Here is an 18721-nt window from a genome sequence, read left to right on the forward strand (position 1 = left end):
TAGTTCCTGAAATGAACAGATTTAAAGATAGCTGGCCACTGACAGCCACTCCAGGAACTTGAACTCCAGGGGCAGAGCCAGTGAATCACCGGCCCTCCAGCACCTTCAGGCAGCTTGGAAATTTCTTCCCCACTGGAGCTCCGACCCACCCACTCCAGGACCCCAGAGCCTCATTAGAAGCTGCCCAATGGAGACCCCGCTCCTGAGGGGTAGGGGACACTGTTGGGCACACCCTCCAGCTCAATAATCCATCAGTCCCAGAGGCAAAGGTCACACAGCCCCTGACCTTCCTCACCAGTGGAGGCTGGGTAGTGCTGGGCACCCGAAAAGGCCTCTGTCCTGCGAGGCTGGTATGTCTCCTACATGCAATTTCCACAGACTCAGCTCTGTGGAGGGCATGACTGCTGGCCAGAAGCTGGAACTCCGGGGGCCCTATGGTTCCACTGAGTCCACACTCCCCTGGAGCCCGGCCCCTGCAAACAAACCCAATTTTGGGACCTTCCTGTTACTTCCCACACTGTCTTCTCCCCTAGATGGTTCCTCAGCCCCCACCCCCAATCCCAGTGCTGCACCTGAGGTTCTGGAGGAACCTGGAGTCTGACAGCCTCTCCCCCATTCTATGTGTGGGAGGGGACAGAGGGAACCATTTAAGAAAAGATACCAAAGTAGAAGTCAGAAGAAAGACATGTTGGCTAGGCGTGGTGGCTCATGCCTGTAATCCCAGCACTTTGGGAGGCAAGGGTGGGAGGATCACTAGAGGCCAGGAGGTCAACACCAGTCTAGACAACATAGCAAGACCCCATATCTACAAAAAAAATTTAAAACTTAGCTGGGCATGGCGGTGTGTGCCTGTAGGCCTAGCTGCTCAGGAGGCTGAAGCAGGAGGATCACTTGAGCCCAAGAGTTCAACACTGCAGTGAGCTATGATGGCACCACTGCACTCCAGCCTGGGTGACAGAGGAAAAAGAAATTTTAGGCCGCGAGGTGGCATACACTTGTAATCCCAGCACTTTGGGAAGCTGAGGAGGGCAGATCATGAGGTCAGGAGTTTGAGGTCACGATGATCAACAAACAGCCTGGCCAACATGATGAAACACCATTTCTACCGAAAATATAAAACATTAGCTGGGTGTGGTGGCACGCACCTGTAATCCCAGCTACTTGGAAGGTTGAGGCAGGAGAATTGCTTGAACCCAGGAGGCGGAGGGTGCAGGTAGCCGAGATCGGGCCATTGCACTCCAACCTGGGCAACAGAGTGAGACTGTCTCAAAAAAAAAAAAAAAAAAAAGAAATTTTAACAAGACATGTTGCACTTGGACCTCAGTTAGTTTTTTTTTTTTTTTTTTTCTGTATGTAAATTCAACCCTACCGGGTGCCCTGAGGACCACAAGGGGTGGCGGCTGGCAGGCCGAGCCCAGATGGCAGCCAGGGCCCCAGCTGTGTGTTTGGGCACAGGATGGTGCTGCCTACTTTGGACACCCTCTTTGCCCCGTCACTCCAGCCTCCCTTGGGCATTCACATTCTCCCTTCGCTTCATGCAAGAGCTGCCGAGTGCCCTGTATCAGCCAGCTGTTGCCACATAACAAAACCATCTCCAAACTGATTTCAGGGAGGCAGCCTCAGTGCAGGCTCCACTCCACAAGCCCAAGGGCCTGGGTGAGAGTGCTCTCTAAAGCGCCCCCTCCTGCCTCAGTTGTAGCTGCAACATTTTAATTTATGAAGGTGACTGAATGATGACACAGAGGGGCCAATGCCACTGAAAGAGGTTATTACAGTTTCCCACCATGCGGGGCCACAGTGGGGCAGGAGGCACCAGGTTTGGTCCAGGGACAGAATCAGGAGCGAGGGGAAGGCACAGCCCTCATTGATGTCTCCACTGGGAAGGCAAGGCAGGCCTTCTGAATCACCCTGGTGGGCTCTGGGCTGTGGGCTTGGGCTCTAGTTGTCTGGGTCAGTACCCGGCCCTGGGCTGGTTCAGGGCAGGGGAAACACTGGCTTGGGACACAAGAGTTCCTGGAAGGGTGTGGTTGGTGTATGGAGTAAGATTGGTTGGTTTGCATATGAAAGGCGTGAGTTGTTTCTGATCTCCAGGAATCAGCAGTTTCTCCCCAGCCAACAAGCCCCCACCCTGAGATGTTAAACCATCATAAAACAGAGAATCTGAGGCCAGGCGGTGGAGGATCACCTGAGGTCAGGAGTTAGAGACAAGCCTGGCCAACATGGTGAAACCCTGTCTCTACTAAAAATACAAAAATTAGCTGGGCATGGTGGTGGGCACCTGTAATCCCAGCTACTCAGGAGGGTGAGGCAGGAGAATTACTTGAACCCGGGATGTAGAGGTTGCGGTGAGCTGAGATTGCGCCACTGCACTCCAGCCCGGGTGACAAGAGCAAAACTCCTGTCTCAAAAAAGAATCTAAAGAAACATTTAATATACCTCCCCCTCTCTTACCCTTCAGGAGGGGGTGTCTGGACTCCAGCTATAAGGGACCCCAGGGGAGGCCAACTCTGCCCTATTGGCTATTCCCTAAGACTGTCCAGCACCGGCTCCACCCCTTCCCAATTCAGTGTGGAACCCTGGGAAGGCCAAATGGGAAGGAAAGAGGGTGTGGGAGGGGGAGCCCCAGTCTTGGGGAGAGGCCTGTCTGGAGCCAGGGATCACCTGGCTGTGCTGGACAACTGAAGAAAAGCTCAGCAGAACAGAGCTGGCAAGGTGCCAACAGCAGAAGCAGGAGGGACACAGAAGTGACTGGAACGCAGAAGGACAGTCATGGACCCTGAGGCTGAGCAGGGGATGCTGAGGGGCAGAGTGGACATCCAGCTGGGAACAGTGAGCGAGCCCAGCTCAGCTGTGATGCCCTCTCTTCGACCATCCAACAACAGCTGCTTGGGCTTCCCTGACACTCTGTGACCCAGGGCCATCTGTCATGCCTTCTTCTCTCCCTCCGCCTCCCTTGAGTTGTGGCACCCACAGCAGGTGGAAGAGTGCTTGCCCTGCGTGGTCAGAGCTTGCTTTTGAGTTTCCTTCCCTCATCCCTCTTTCCTCCCACACGCCAGAACACAGGAGGATGTGTCGGAGGCATGTGAACCAGAGCAACTCCATCTTGCAGAGGGGCTGGGTAAAATAAGGTTGAGACCTGCTGGGCTGTGTTTGCAGACAGTTAAGGCATTCTAAGTCACAGGATGAGATAGGAGGTCAGCACAGGATACAGGTCACAAAGACCTTGCTGATAAAACAGGTCACAATAGGCTGGGCGCAGTGGCTCACACCTGTAATCCCAGCACTTTGGGAGGCCAGGGTGGGTAGATCACCTGAGGTCAGGAGTTTGAGATGAGCCTGGCCGACAAGGTGAAACCTCATCTCTACTAAAAATACAAACACTAGCCAGGCATGGTGGCCTGTGCCTGTAATCCCAGCTACTCGGGAGGCTGAGGCAGGATAGTCGCTTGAATCTGAGAGGTGGAGGTTGCATTGAGTTTTAGCCTGGGTGACAGAGCAAGACTCTGTCTCAAAAAAAAAAAAAAAAAAAAACAGTAAAGAGAAATCATGGTAGGGCTTTTTTGGTCACTTTTTAAATGTAAGTGTTGAGACTTTATTTGAGACAGGGCCTTACTCTGTTGCCCAGGTTGGATGAGATTTTTAGCCTTAATATTTACTTATAGAGTAACTTTTTGGTTAGTCAAAACAAGGCTGTATCTCATTCTGATCAGAAGAAAACATCAGCTAACTCAAGAGAAACGTTTTACAAAATAACTGGCCAGAATTATTCAAAAGTGTCAAGGATAAAGATAAGGAAGGAAATCCCAGACTGAGGAAACAAAGGAGACGGCTGTGCTGTGGGATCCTAGAATGGATCTTGGAACTGAAAAAGGAAATTAGTGAAAAAATGGGAAATGCAAAATGGTCTACAGTTTCGTTAATAGGATTGTACCAAGGTTAGTTTCCTGGCTGTAATGACTGGACCATGATTAATAAGATGTACCACTAGGGAAAGCTGGGTGAAGGGTATAAGGAAAACACTTCTACTTTCCAACTTTTTTGCTAGTCTAAAATTAGTCAACAATAAAATGTTTAAAATAGGTCGGGCATGGTGGCTCACACCTGTCATCCTAGCACTTTGAGAGACCGAGGTGGGAGGTTCGTTTGAGCCTAGGAGTTCAAGACCAGCCTGGGCAACAGAGCAAGACCTCATCTCTATTCAAAAAAAATGTTTTTAAGTTTAAAATAAAATTCTATAAAAAAGGAAAAGAACAATGCTGTTTCATAGCGTTCCTAGTTTAGCATGGAAGAGACCAGGTCTCCCAGGGGGCTGTGTGTTGCTGGGTGTGCATGGCGGGGCTAGTGCACTGGGGTCCATCTAGGCACATGCAGGTGCCAAATCCCACGGCTCCCAGGCTTACCTGAAGGTGCGGCCTGGGGTGGAGACTTAATGAGGGTGGGGAGTTGTCACAGCAAAGGCTCCTCCCAGGGGCGTCAGCACAGACCTCGGCGTTTTCACCGTGCTCCTGCTCCAGAGGCTCTAGGAAGGGGGCGCCTGTCAGACGAGGGCTCTGCCAGCCATCCTACTCTGTTCAAGTCCACCATGGTCCGCTGCCTGGGGCCTGCACTGCTGCTCCTGCTGCTGCTACTGGGTGAGCACCCCTCTCCTCCCCTGGACCCCGAACTCTGGCCTCTCTGTCCCTGCTCCTCAGTGACAAGGTGAGAGGGCAACGGATTCCAGGAAAAGCTGAACCACAGGAAGGGTTGCCATGAGAGGCCTGTGCGCAGGGCTTGGGGACACCTGGCAATCGACCCCACTATGTGCTGAGCAGCTCGCCTCCCAGCCCAGCCAAGCCACCACCCACTCCCGAGTCCAGTCTCAGTACCCCTGCCCCAGGAACTTTTGCCTGTTATCTGCATCTCCCAACTCTCTCACCCTCCCCTCGGCCCCAGCCCTCCAACCCTTCACACAGATTCTTGCTGCGAATCTTCAGTGTCTTATATCTGTTGTTCCACCTTCTTGGACTGCTCCTTCCCCGAATGGCCATCTCGGAGGGAGGGGTCACTTTACCGGGTGTGGTGTGGTAAGTGGAATCTGGTAAAGGTTTAAGGCGGAGGAGATGAGCTGCTGTGAGAGTGGAGATGGGGTAAGGGTGCTCTGGGCAAGGGTGGCAGGTAAGCAACAGGCAGAGGTGGGTTCAAGCCCTTAGGTGATACTGGTGCTGCTGTGTGCAGCTGAGGCCTGGGGATGTGCCTCGTAAGGCTGTGGGAGGACAGCCAAGTGTGCCCTTTGGGGAGGGGAGGAAGGAAGGACTCGCCCTGCTGCCGTCTATCCCCTCTACTCAGGGACCATTCTAAGCCCTCAACCTATGTTCATCCTTGCTGCAGAGGCCGGTGCTGAAGTCACAGCAGGAATCACTCTCACCACGCGGTCCAATCCACAGCCTGAAAGACACGGCCATTGCCAGAGAGGCACCCTGCTCCCAGCCTTGGGGCAGGAGACCACCCCCTAGCCTCTGTGCGCACACACAGGGAGAGGCATGAGAGGCTGGGCTATGCACCTTCATTCAGGCTGGGCACCAGAAAGGCTTCTAGTCTCAAGGAGGTGCTCCAGACTGGAGGACTTGTGGGGCTGGGGGGATTCGATTAGCCTGGTTTTGGTGACTCAGGTCCTAGAAAAGGGCTACCAAGTCCCAACTTCGAGTTACCCTGGCTCGATTTAGACATAGCCTGTGCGGCATCTGAGCACAGTTCACCCTTTGTCTACCCAATTCCTGGTGTGTGACTCTGTGGTGCCAGACACCTTATCTGTTCCCAGCAGGGTGACACTTATCATGGGGCCCAGTCACTAAAACCACTGAGGAATCCTTGGGTCCTGTGGCTCAGGATAAAGCTCTGCGATGTGTCGTCAGGGACCTCTCTGAATCCACACCCTGGCAGCCAGGACTCAGCTCTTCAGTGAATCCTCTCTCCCGCTGCCAGCAGAGGGTGGAGGGGCTGAAGGAAGCCAGTCCAGATGGGCCAGGATGACCTCGACTCAAGGGAGCATCAGGAAGGGCTAGGGAGGGAAGACACCGATGCAGGGGGCAGGAGGAGGAGCAGGAAGTCAGGAAAGAGGGAGAAACAGAAACCGATAGACCCACCCAAAGGGTCTCCGTGGTGGGGGATAAGAGGCGAGGTGGAGTTGGTAGAGGAGAAAAGGTATGTCGGCCCAGCCTGTCATTAAGAGACTAGGAGCAGCCACTGTCTTCAATGCCATCTCTGTTTTTGTTGTTGTTTTTTGGACATGGACTTTCACTCTGTCACCCAGGCTGAAGTACAGTGGCCTCATCTTGGCTCACTGCAACCTCTGCCTCCCGAGTTCAAGCAATTCTGCTGCCTCAGCCTCCTGAGTAGCTGGGATTACAGGCGCCCGTCGCCACACTCGGCTAATTTTTTTATTTTTAGTAGAGAGGTGTTTCACCATATTGGTCATGCTGGTCTCGAACTCCTGACCTCAGGTGATCCACCTCGACCTCCCAAAGTGCTGGGATTACAGGCATGAGCCACCGCGCCTGACTCATCTCTGGTTTTCAAGTTTCCATTGGCCAGATCCCCAGAAAACCTCATTGATCCCCTGTCAGACAGGGCCCGTGAGGGTGGGAGGAGTCCCTGGACCTGTCTTTGGACTTGTGTGGCCGTTCTGGGAATGGTAGTGATACCTAGGAAGGAGGGGCCACAGCTTCTGGGGAAGGCCTGGCTCAGCCTTGTTGCGCCCTCTCCGTCCCTGACGTTTTGCAAGGCCCTTGAGAGCCCGCCGCTGCCCATCCCCACGACAGAGCGCCGGTCTGTGCCAGTCGGCCCCGTCTTTGGGCTACACTCTGTGCCTCCTGGGTTTTCAGTGTCCCCCACCTTCCGGGGGCATGGACGGGCTGGGTGAAGTTTGCAGGCAGGGCGCGCACCGAGACCTGCAACTGGCCCGCCCCTTTCCCAGGGTCGGTGAGCTCGGCCGGAGGGAACCGATGTGTGGACGCGGCCGAAGCCTGCACGGCGAACGCGCTGTGCCAGAGGCTGCGCTCCGAGTACGTGGCGCAGTGCCTGGGCAGGGCCGCGCAGCGGGGCTGTTCCCGCGCCCGCTGCCGCCGCGCCCTGCGCCGCTTCTTCGCCCGCGGGCCACCCGCGCTCACCTACGCGCTGCTCTTCTGCCCGTGCGGGGGCTCCGCGTGCGCTGAGCGCCGGCGCCAGACCTTCGTGCCCTCCTGCGCCTTCTCCGGGCCCGGCCCCGCGCCTCCCTCCTGCCTGGAGCCCTTAGAGGTTTGCGAGCGCAGCCGGGTCTGCAGGTGCGCGCAGGCGGGGGCGGGGCGGGGAGCGGGGAGCAGGGACCCGGTCGCGGCGAGGGTGGAGCGGAGGCGAGGAGCGGGGGCGAGGAGCGGGGGCGGGGCCGGGGCCGCGGCCGCGGCGAGGGTGGAGCGGAGGCGAGGAGCGGGGGCGAGAAGCGGGGGCGAGGAGCGGGGGCGGGGCCGGGGCCGCGGCGAGGGTGGAGCGGAGGCGAGGAGCGGGGGCGGGGCCGCGGCGCGGGTGGAGCGGAGGCGAGGAGCGGTGTCGGGGCCGCGGCGAGGGTGGGGTGAGGGTGGAGTGGGGGCGGGGCCTCTCCGGCTCACCGCCCTCCCTCCGCGCAGGCCCCGCCTCCTGGCCTTTCAGGCCTCCTGCGCGCCGGCGCCCAGCGCCCCCGACGGTTGCCTGTGGGACCAGCGCGCCCGCTGCGTGCGCGCCTACGCAGGCCTCGTGGGTACGCGCGGCTGGAATCTGGGCGCGGGCGGCGGTTCTCCAGCGGATGCCTCCGCCTGGGTAAGCCGATGACCTTGCCCTCGGCGTCTGCGCAGGCACAGCTGTCACTCCCAACTACGTGGACAACGCGAGCGCGCGCGTGGCGCCCTGGTGCCACTGCGGAGCCAGCGGGAACCGGCGTGAGGACTGCGAAGCCTTCCGGGGGCTCTTTACCAGGAACCCGTGCTTGGGTGAGGGGCCCGGGCGGAGGTGGAGGGGGAAGGTTGGGTCGGCTTACTGCCCCCTTCCAAGCCACCTGGCCAGGAGCCATTTAAGAGGGGATAGTGGAAGACTGTACAGTTGAGTCACTCTATCGCAGCTATTATTATTCCTCACCACGCACCTTCCCTCCCAATGAGTCAGTCTTTGCAGCAGGAGATCTCTCACTTTGTCCCCACGGAGCTGGGCCCTGGGCGAGCGTTTTCCATCCAAGCGCACCCTGAACCCCTCCCTCCATAGATGGTGCCATTCAGGCCTTTGCCAGCGGGTGGCCCCCAGTCCTGCTGGACCAGCTGAACCCCCAAGGGCACCCTGAGCACAGCCTCCTGCAGGTAGGTGCAGGGAGGGAAGGGTAAGCTGGCATCTCCCCCACCGTACCCTTCACACCCTTCCGTGCTGGGTGGGCCTGAGTGGAGGCATGAAGGGCCTGGGGTGGGGGTGCAGGCAGAGGGCAGAGCCAGTCTTCTGTCTTAAGTCTGCACTCAGCTCCCACTCCCAAGGTGTCTTCCGCCGGCGAGGCCCTGGAGGGGCGTTCCCTGCTCTCCATACTCCCTGTCCTGGCTCTCCCGGCTCTGCTCTGACTAGGACAGCGATCTCGGACAGCACAGCCAGCTACCCCACCCTGCCTGCCTGGGCTACCTCTGTGGCCTAATGGCCCCTTGAAAAGGGACTGGCTTACCTCCCACACCAGCCCTGGTGCTCTCACCCCGCTGCCCTTTGTAGGTCTGGACATCCTGTATGCCATCCCCTGGAGTAAGCGATGTAGGCTGGGCCTGACTGCAAAGCCCCTGCTCTCCCTGTCAGGAGGCATCTTGGTTGTAGGTCCCTTTATCCATAGACCTTGAAACAATTGGGGTCTCTCAGAAGGTGAATCAGGAGAGGTCACTTTTGTAGCTGAAGCCTCCCTGGAGCCCCAGATCACCTAGGGAAGGTCAGAGACCTTCCAGACTCCCAGAATTCTAGGAAATAGTATCAGCCTGCCAAGCAGATAATTCCCTAGGAGTGCATCGGGCAGACTTTAACAGGCAAGACCCCTTCTAACACTGCATCCTCCCACTGGGCATTACCCACCATTGCCACCTGTGCACCATGAGCATGCTGGCAGTCCTTCCTGTTCTCCATATGCTGCTGCATGAGCCCCACACTGTGCTCTGCCTGGCACTGGCCTTGTGGCCATCTTCCCCCTGGTTTCCCACAGCCATAGGAATGGCATACAGTGCTTATTAAACCCATGTGCACTGAGACTGACCTTGCTTTTATGTGATCTGTGTCCTGAGAGCCTGGAGACCAAGGTCTGCTGCAGTGTGTGCCCCTGCTGTCCTGCGTGACCTCAGATGGCCTCAGAACCTGTCTGGGCCCCATCACCTCACCTAAGGAAGCTGAGATGAATCAGCTCTCAGCTCCTCATGCCAGGGATTGCCATTGCTTTCATCTCTTCTTTCCTTCTCTACTAGTACTCAGATAATGAAACTGCATTTCCTAGCCTCCCTTGCAGCTGGGGGTGGCCATGTCACACACACTGCCCGATGTGGATCCAGCAGAGGCCAAGGACCTTGGGTTGTCTGTGTTTTTGAGATAGGGTCTCACTCTGTCACCCGGTGGGGGTTCAGTGGCATGATCATAGTCCACTGCAGCCTTGAACACCTGGGGTGAAGCGATCTTCCTGCCTCCTGCCTGCCTCCTTCTTCCTCCAAAACTTGGAAACTCCTGATAAGAAAAGGGTTCCTGTGTCTCTGGCTGCTCCTTTGCAGTTTGCTTGAGGTGTGGCAGGAGGTTGAAGTGGAGGTTGTCAGGGCCTCGCTCAGAGACCTCTCTGGGCCAGTACAGCGCATCCCCCAGCCACTGGGAATGGTGGCTGGTGACAGCTCAGAGCTGCCTTTCTGTAGGGAACTGCACTCCCAGAAATGCCTGTTGGGTTTTACTCTGCTCCCAGAGGCAACTGCAGGTGATGACTGGCTGCCTCAAGGAACATGGCATTGTTGTGTGCTGTTCCTGGTCCAGAGCCCCTTTGGGGTCAAGCTGAGGCTAGGCTTCAGCTGGGACCCCTGCCTGGCTCAGCTTCTGCCCTGCCCGCCGCCTCCTGCTCTCTTCACTGGCAGGCTCCCCTGAAGGCATTCCCTCCATAAATCATGGCATTTGAGAATTCCTGTCTTGGGCTTGGCTTCTAGAGATCCTGACCTAAGTCACAGGGGTTAGGTACAGACCACACGAAAACTCAGGCCTGGAGCTCTCCTGTTGGGGAAAAGAGCCACCAGCTAGCTCTGAGATCCAAGTGTGGACTTAGCAGCTCACACCAAACCCGCAAACACTGCTTGCTGGCAGCTGTCCACCAGCCTCTCAGCTTCAGTCAGGGCTCTCTTTTTTTGAAACAGAGCCTTGCTCTGTCACCCAGCCTGGAGTGCAGTAAGCTCACTGCAACCTCCACCTCCCAGGTTCAAGTGATTCTCCCACCTCAGCTTCACGAATAGCTGGGATTTCAGGCGAATGCCACCTTGCCTGGCTAATTTTTGTATTTTTAGTAGAAACAGGGTTTCACCATGTTAGCCAGGCTGGTCTTGAACTCCTAACCTCAGGTGATCCACCCGCCTCAGCCTCCTAAAGTGCTGGGATTACAAGTGTGAGCCACTGCACCCAGCCAAGGACTCTCTTGACTATAACAAACAAATCAGAGTGGCTTGAGCATGTGCCTGAGCCATGCAGGCTTCAGACACAGCTGTCTCCAGGGGTTCAAATGATGTTGCCTGTGCTGGTCTGTGTGTTGGCTTCCCCTACGGCCAGGCAGGCTCTCACCAAGAGACTTCCACCAGCAGCCCAGCTTTACACTGTCTCCTTTTAGCAGCCTCATCAGGGAAAGGTGCCTCTCTCTTCCAGCATTCGTGGACTGTCCCAGGCAGAACTCTGATAGGCCCAGCATGGGTAATGGGCCTCCTCTGTAGAACACTGAGTGATCTCAGCCCACCATGGTGACATGGAACGGGAAGGACAGTTTCCCAAAGGAAAAAAAGAAGTTATTGGGCAGTGAAGCTGAGTCTAGCCCATTCTCACTTTACAAAGAAGAGGGAATACCGTCAGGCACCAACACCTGCGTAAGAATGGACACCTGTAGGTGGGTTGGGAGAGGCGGGGTATGTGCATTGAGTGAGGGCTCATCACCTTGTCCCGATCACCACAATGGCATCATAGCCCAAATGCAGAATTAAATATCTGCTAAATGATTCGCCCTACATGAAAGTGTGTTCAACTCTTCTCCATTTTTGACTCAATTAATTAGAGTAAAATATATGCGTTAAAAAAAAACTGGAGGAAGCTGGGTGCAGTGGCTCATGCACTTGGGGAGGCCAAGGTGGGTGGAGCACTTGAGGCCAGGAGTTCGAGTACAGCCTGGCCAACATGGTGAAACCCCATCTGTACTAAAAATACAAAAATTTTGTCAGGTGTGGTGGTGCATGCCTGTAATCCCAGCTACTCAGGAGGCTGAGGCAGGAGAATTGCTTGAACCCAGGAGGTGGAGGTTGCAATAAGCTAAGATCACGCCACTGCACTCCAGCCTGGGAGACAGAGGACTACTCTGTCTCAAAAACAAACAAACAAACCAGAGGCTGGGCAAGGTGGCTTACTCCTGTAATCCCAGCACGTTGGGAGGCTGAGGCTGGAGGTTTGCTTGGGGCCAGGAGTTTGAGACCAGCCTGGGCAACATAGAGCCTGTCTCTAGAAAAAGTTAAAAAATAAATTAGCCAGGCATGGTGATATGTGTCTGTAGTTCCAGCTACTCAGGAGGCTGAGGCTGGAGGATCACTTGAGCCCGGGAGTTGTCTGCAGTGAGCCATGATTGCGCTAGTGTATTCCAGCCTGAGTGACAGAGTGAGACCCTGTCTCAATAAAAAATAAATAAAAACCAGAAATGAAATGACTTCAAAGAAAAATAGAGTTGTGGATTAAAAATATAGGCATATGCTTCCAAAAGATTGGAAAAATAAAAAGGACAGAACCTATTTGAAAATTATGAGATTGCTTCATGGCTGCCGGTGGTCCCAAAGATAAGTCCACGTCCTAATCCCTGGAACCCAGAAATATTGCCTTATATGTAGGCAAGAGTATTGCCTTCTGTGGCAAAAGATGCGATTAAGTTGTGGTTTGTTTTTTTTTTTGAGACAGAGTCTCACTGTCACCCAAGCTGGAGTTCAGTGATGCACTCATAGCCCACTGCAGCCTCAAACTCACAGGCTCAAGCAGTCCTCCCACCTCAGCCTCCCGAGTAGCTGGGACCACAGGTGTGTGCCACCACACCTGGCTATTTTTAGTAGAGACAGGGTCTCACCATGTTGCCCAGGCTGGTCTCCAACTCCTCACCCAAGTGAACCTCCCACCTTGACCTCCAAAAGTGCTGGGATTACAGGCGTGAGCCACTGCACCCAGCCAAGTTACAGATCTTGAGAGGAGCTTATCCTGGATTATCTAAGTGGGCTGTCAACACCTATATGTCTCACCTCTGCATCTTATAAGAGTGATGCAGAGGTGTCTAGAGGGAAACTAAACACAGACACATTGAGCAAAAGGCCATGGGAGGACAGAGATAGGGATTGTGGTGATGCAGCCATAAGCCACCAGAAGCTGGAGGAGGCAGGCACAGATTCCCCTGGAGCCTCCAGAGAGACTACAGCCCCGCCAACACCTGCATTTCAGACTTCTGGTCTCCAGAGCTGTGAGAATCAGTTTCTCTCGTTTCAAGATACTGAAGTTGTGGTTATTCTGGCAGCCCCAGGAGACTAATAGCACTGTCTAAGATCGTTAGAGTTTGGCTTCTGTTACCTCTACCTAAAAAGGTCCTGGTTTATACAGTGTTAAGTCTGCCCACTCCTCAAGGCTGAGTCCAGCTGTGGCCTCCAAAACCAGGAATGAGTCATGCCTTGTTCCTCCACATCTGAATGTCAGCCTCCTTGTCCTACCAGGGAGCTGTCACTTTCGTGCACGGGCTTTGGGAGACTGCAGTCCTTCCCCCAGACTACCCTCCTGTGACTGGCTGTCTGTTACCTGTTGCCTGGCAGGTGGCTGGGAGTGGGGGTGATGCAAAAAGGCAGGTGCTGGACACATCCGTGGATTTATTGCTGGAAACTTCACGGCTCATGAACGCCCATCCTGGTGTGGAGCCCAGTGATTAGGTGCAAGGTTGAAGTGGAAACCACTCACTGCCCACCAAGTGAGTCAGGCCGGCCCAGGCTCACAGAACCAGCGCATTTTTGTATGAAATGTGGATACAGGTTGGTGAAATTTCCAGAGAGCCAGAAGGACAGGGGCTGTGCAGGGCTTTAGAAGCAGTCTTTTGGCCGGGCGTGGTGGCTCACGCCTATAATCCAAGCACTTTGGAGGCCAAGGCGGGCGGATTACCTGAGGTCGGGAGTTCAAGACCAGCCTGACCAACATGGTGAAACCCCGTCTTAAAAAAAAAAAAAAAAATAGAAGCAGTCCTTCGACTGGACAGCAGCTTGCCCGTGAGTCTGGCACGCTTGTGAGCTGAAGCAGAAGTGCATGGTCCTGCCTCGCCAGGCTGCAGGCCTGGGAAGGCCTGGGTTGGAGGATGTCTGGGGAAGCTGCTCTGCTGGGGGTGAGTCTCCCCACACCCAAGTGAACCTTCAGTTCAAGGCAGAAAAGAGAGAGAAATTAAGAAGATGAGGACACACACTGGAAAATAAAACACACACAAACTCAGAAATGGAGTCTTCAAGGGACAGAAGCCAAATGTGGAAGGAAAGGCTTACAGGGCATGCCAGCGGGCCCTGGCAACTCCGTCCAGCACATTCGAGACAGCCATTGGGATCTTCTGGGCTAATCGCTTTCTTGTTTCCAGGACACAGGGTGAAAAGGAATTCTTGCCAGGGGGGCTGCAGGGCATGTCTGTTCAAACGCGACCCATATGGATGCCAGGCATGACACTGCTGCTGTTGACAGAATTTGCCAAAATGATGACCAGCTGGTGATAAGTTTTAAGGAAAGCAAAGTTCAGTTGCCCTTGATTACACAGTAGTTGCATTGCTGGAAAACTGGCTGTATATTAAACCAGCTCTCAAATACTTTGTGTTTATAACTAGGTTAGGTTCTGCACGCAAACAACTGGGAACAGACTTTTTCATGCTCACAAATATCCAGCAGGCCCACTAGGCATGCTGCCCACTCAGGGCCTCTGCACCGGCCACCCCTTTGGAATGTTCTTCTCCCAGACCTCCACATTCCTTCCTGCTCCCTCCACCCATCCTTCTGCTCAGCTGTCAGCAGAACAGCTTTCCCAGTCACACCACGTTAAGCAGCAATCCCTCCAGGACTTTCTACCCCCAGCCCTACTTTTACCTTTCTTCATAGCCCTTATCCAACATTTTATTATCATCTCCCCTGCTAGGCTGTGAACTCCTGGAGGACATAGCTTTTTGTCTGTTTTGTTCACTGCAAAATCTCTGGTCCTGACGCAGTGCCTAGTCCTGATGTGCTCAATAAAATTTTGTTGAAAAACTAGGTGAATAAATCTAGAGAATAGTTAGTTCACTTAAGCAGGGTAAGAAAAGATACCTAATTCTACTACCTTTGGCCTATCGTGCTCTGTTTCACAAAGTCATTCAGGGACCCAGGCTCCTTCAGTTCTGTTGTATTACCACCTTCAACGTTGATGGAGAGAGTGGAAGAGACACTCACTCTGAATGGCCTTGAAGTGACACATCATTGGTGAGGGCCGGTCCCATGGCTCTCCCCAGACGCCGTGGGCCCGGGCCATGCAGTTGAAGCTGTGGACTCAGGAAGAGGAAACTGAGTGGTAAGCATCTAGCTGGTCTCTGGCCCAGCTTGCTATTCTGATCACCAAAACCAGTTTTGTGCTTCCTCTCCTACATGGGTCACAGGCACCCTCTCCTAGGGGGACAATACAAGGTCACATCCCCATCCAGACCTCTAGGTGATGCAGTCTCCCTCAGGTGGCTCTTTGAAGTCCCACAAGCCTGAATTAACAAGACAACTTAATCCGCCTCACACCCAGCAGGTAGTGATAACAGGCAGAACACCCTCCCAAGCCCTCCTGCCCAGGAAGGAGTGCGTGCGGATGCAGCAATCGCTGCTCTGTGGCGTTTTTGCAGTCCTGCTGGGCCCTGCCCTGGGCTGCAGGGAGTCCTCGCTCAGGCCCAGTTCTGCTCTTGGGCCACATCTGAGCTTGTCAGCTCTCAGTGGACACAGCTTTCACAACTGTCTTCCTGCCTGAGGGTGGATTTAAGACTTCCTCAATTGCCACTGTTTTTTTTTTTTTTAAGGCCTTGCTAATGGTTTCTTAAATTTAACTACATCCTTATTTATTTCCAGGCAGGTCCAGGATCAGTGACTACACTTGTGGTTTGTTCCTGGAAACAGTTCTCACATCAGCTTTTTCTTTGCTTCCTTAACCAGGTGCCCCTCCCTCAAGTTGGTGGCTTTGCAGTTTCCAGGCACCAGTGGGAAGACCACACCCTTCACTGGATGGTCACCACGAGGCCCAGTCACTGTGTTCAACCAAGTCTCACGGGCCTTTGTTGCTCACTCGCGCCTCTTACTGCTTGGAGAATAGAAGCAGTTGGCTTTTCCAGAATTGCAAGGCCCTGGCTCACGTCTTTCCACCCCTTTTCCCTTCTGCATGTAAACTGGCTAATTCTTTCTTGAAGTAAACTTTTTCTCGTGATGCCTCGCCAAAAGCAGCCAATAACAGTCAACACATAGGACGATGTTTTCTTCATTTCTTCCCCTCAAGCCAAAAAGTCAGCAGGCATGGAGTTTGCTTTCTGAATTACCAAGTAAAACTGCCTCGCCAGATATTTTGCTCCGCCTGGCAGAGACCTCAGTTGTCCTGCCAGCTGCATCTGTCTCCTCACTGCTCGCCACCTGGCCACACACTGAGCCAGTGCCACGTACTTTAGGTTTTGGTTACAGGTGTGCTGCACTTCAAAGTGCTGATTTGTTTATTAGCGAGAATAAGAAAAGCTAACTGGTGTATCAAAGCCCCAGATCTCAGTGGATCAGCAGAGTGCAAGTTTGCTTTCCAGTGATGCAAGGGCCAACACAGCTCTGACTGATCAGGTGGCCTGCCTCTAAGGGGTGACTCAGGGACCCACAGTCCCTCCAGTGTCTTTAACATGTGGCCCCTAGGAGAGTCCCCCGTGGGAGCATTTGTGTGGCAAGTTTGGAGTTGGTGCCTGTCACTTCTTCCAACCTTTCCTTGGCCATGGCTTAGCTTGGTCCCAACCTAACTACAGGGATGCTGGGAAATGATGAGCTGTGGGCCCAATAGGTTTGGTAAACACAGCGTTATCTCTGACACAGTACCACCAAATCACAGGTTTCCATCCTGTTAGAAACTGTTGCTGGCTTCCATAGCCCTCCCTGGAAGAGTTTCAAGGTCCTTCTCAACTTGATTGCGGCTACCAGTCTGGCCATTTCCCTCCCCAAGTCAGACCTGAGCTCTGGTGGGCAGGCCTCCTCCAGGCTCCTGCCCTCACCTCAGGTCCTGGCCCTAGTACCCTGCCACCCTCCACTATAGGAGTGACTGTCTTCTTTGTGTGTCCTCCGTCAATGACCTCATTCATCTGGAAGGAAGCCCTTGCACTGGGAATCTGCTCTCTGCTCTGAGGCCCTGAAATGCATGACTCTGACCCATTCTGAGGGCAGGAGCCAAATAAAGTGGGGTAGGATGCACAGGAGGCCCTCAAACAAGGCCTTGCCAATGGGAGTACCTTCATGAAAAAGTCAAGGCCAAGGACAACACTGTGGCCATGGTTGAGACCTGTCAGCACACCTGAAATTTAATAGTTTGGAGAGAACCTAGAGGCACATTCAAGGGTCCATGAGGAGAGCGCGAGGTGGAAGGATAATGGCACCACTCGAGACGGTGGCGTGGTTAGTGGAGGAGTGAGATGGCTGTCCACACCCCACTGCTCAGAGCTGTCCCTGCCCCCACAGGCAGGGTCCCCACACCAGGGCATAGCTGCCCCGCAGGCACACAAAGGCTGTCACAGAAAGTCTGTGGCTCACAAGCTGCTTGGAGGGGTGTCTGAGGTGCCTGCCGGGGTTTTAGCTTTCACCTCCATAACTGTCAAGTGCACCCTCAGAGGCAGTCTGAAAACTGGTAAAAGCTTTTTTTCCTTAAGGGTCTAATGACCAAAATGTAAATATAGGCAAAACAATGCAAAATCAAAATGAAACACTCAGAACAAAAGCCACATTTTTACCAGATCTACTTTTATTTCAGAAGGAAGTTTGTATTATAGTATTTACTTTTGTTTATATACAAGTTCTTCACATTTGTGTTTAAAATGCACAGACCTCCCTTAGTTCTCTTGTTCCTGCTTAAATTAGCTGTTATTTTACAATACAAAAAATACCAAAAAATTGCAGTCCTAAATGTATGTATAACACCCACAATCCCCAGCAATGAAATAGTTTACAATACTTACTCCATATTTACATGTGTAATAGATGCTAAATTATACATATTAACAAACTAAGCTTGAATTCAAACAAACAAAACTGTAAATAACTATAAAACAAAAACATTTCCAGAGCCAGAATTAGTTCAATGAAACAGGTTTCACTAGTGTTTAGAACGTTTTGTGCACAAATTCAGTTACTGAAAGTTGATTCCATTATTGCCTTTAAAAGAGAAGGCGCCAATTTTCCTCTCCACTCCAAAACATCTCCTGTAGGCAGGGTGTTTGACTCTCCTCAAGGGGCAATGTCTCTTGGTGGGCTGGCTATCTAGAAGCCACTGCAGTGGCTGCAGCCAAGTTTGGTTAATGGGGTAAACATTTCAGAAGGTAGGCAGGGCATGCCCTGAGGACAGGAGGCCTCCACCATCCTGGCTCTGTCCTCAGGATGGCCAATTCTCACAAAAACCACCACAAGGAAAGATCTCCTGGGATGAGGATGACAGGGGTGTGAGTGTGAGGAGTTGGATTTTGTTTTAATTCTAAAATCTCTCTTTACATCTCAGTCACTAACCTAGCATTAGCTTAGGTTAGTGTTTAGCAAATACTTGTTGAATGGATGGATGAATACATGAAATGGAAGGATCAAAGATGTGCATGAAAACACCACCATCTACCAAGGAAGCGAATCAGCCCCTGGCCCCAATACCCCCAATTAAATCAAAGGAGCAAGATTTGCACCAGAAGGTAAAATGCCTCTTCCCGCCGGCACTGCCCCGCCTGGTCTTTTTATTTCCTGGTGTGTCTCCAGTCTTGAATGGCAGGCCTTACCCACAGGTATTCCAGTACTTTCCTTCTGCTGACAGTCTTCGGTCCAGGGCTGCCTTTCCTCCGGGTTAGCTCAGGGGATCTGAGGTTGCCTTCTCTCCACACAGGGAGGCGCAGGCTTCTCCCCAGGCTGTGTGCAGGGGTGGCAGGGGGCACACAGGAGTCCAGGGTGTGTCGAATTCTCCATGGGGAAATGGGAGCTATTTATCAACAAACTAGCTCCCTACTGCCACCCCCAGTTTTCAGTATAATAATCTGATTCCAGGAAATGGTCATTAAAAATTTAGACAAAACTACAGAAAATGGAGAACCCCCTTTTAGAAAGTCTGATTGCCACAGGTTATAGTCTTTGAACTTAAAGACTAAGAGAAACATTTCTCAGGACAAGACTGGTCATCCCTCACTACCCAGAGTACCAAGGGGCTGCCAGAAAGGGTCATGATGTGCTTGCAGGGCCAATGGCA

General features: G+C 53.4%; 1 protein-coding gene and 1 long non-coding RNA gene across 5 annotated transcripts; one reads left to right on the forward strand and one right to left on the reverse strand.

The window, feature by feature from the left end:
* Positions 1-134: 134 nt before the first annotated feature.
* On the reverse strand, positions 135-6842 carry LOC110567179 (uncharacterized). Of its 2 annotated transcripts, none has more exons than XR_010344513.1 (4): positions 5298-6842; positions 4951-5074; positions 4401-4519; positions 135-947 (listed from the first exon to the last, which is right to left on the reverse strand). It is a non-coding gene; the product is annotated as an uncharacterized LOC110567179 (long non-coding RNA). The 2 variants fall into 2 exon arrangements; XR_010344514.1 differs by lacking the exon at positions 135-947 and adding an exon at positions 1150-1261.
* On the forward strand, positions 4449-17558 carry GFRA4 (GDNF family receptor alpha 4). 3 transcript variants are annotated; one of them, XM_021665836.2, is made up of 6 exons: positions 4449-4631; positions 6953-7298; positions 7638-7747; positions 7842-7976; positions 8245-8336; positions 8505-14649. In XM_021665836.2, the coding sequence occupies exons 1-6, from the start codon at positions 4583-4585 to the stop codon at positions 8583-8585; spliced, it is 813 nt and encodes a 270-aa protein (XP_021521511.1). In that variant the 5' UTR covers positions 4449-4582; the 3' UTR covers positions 8586-14649. The 3 variants fall into 3 exon arrangements, 1 of the variants encoding a protein (XP_021521511.1); XR_002477635.2 differs by lacking the exons at positions 4449-4631; positions 6953-7298; positions 7638-7747 and having other exon boundaries at positions 7827-7976; positions 8149-8593; XR_002477636.2 differs by lacking the exons at positions 4449-4631; positions 6953-7298; positions 7638-7747; positions 7842-7976; positions 8505-14649 and adding an exon at positions 15424-17558 and having other exon boundaries at positions 7996-8336.
* Positions 17559-18721: the final 1163 nt, after the last annotated feature.

The sequence above is a fragment of the Aotus nancymaae genome, unplaced genomic scaffold (genome assembly GCF_030222135.1).
Source record: "Aotus nancymaae isolate 86718 unplaced genomic scaffold, 86718_ANA_hifiasm-v0.15.2.pri h1tg000029l, whole genome shotgun sequence".
In the NCBI taxonomy this organism is placed as follows: domain Eukaryota; kingdom Metazoa; phylum Chordata; class Mammalia; order Primates; family Aotidae; genus Aotus; species Aotus nancymaae.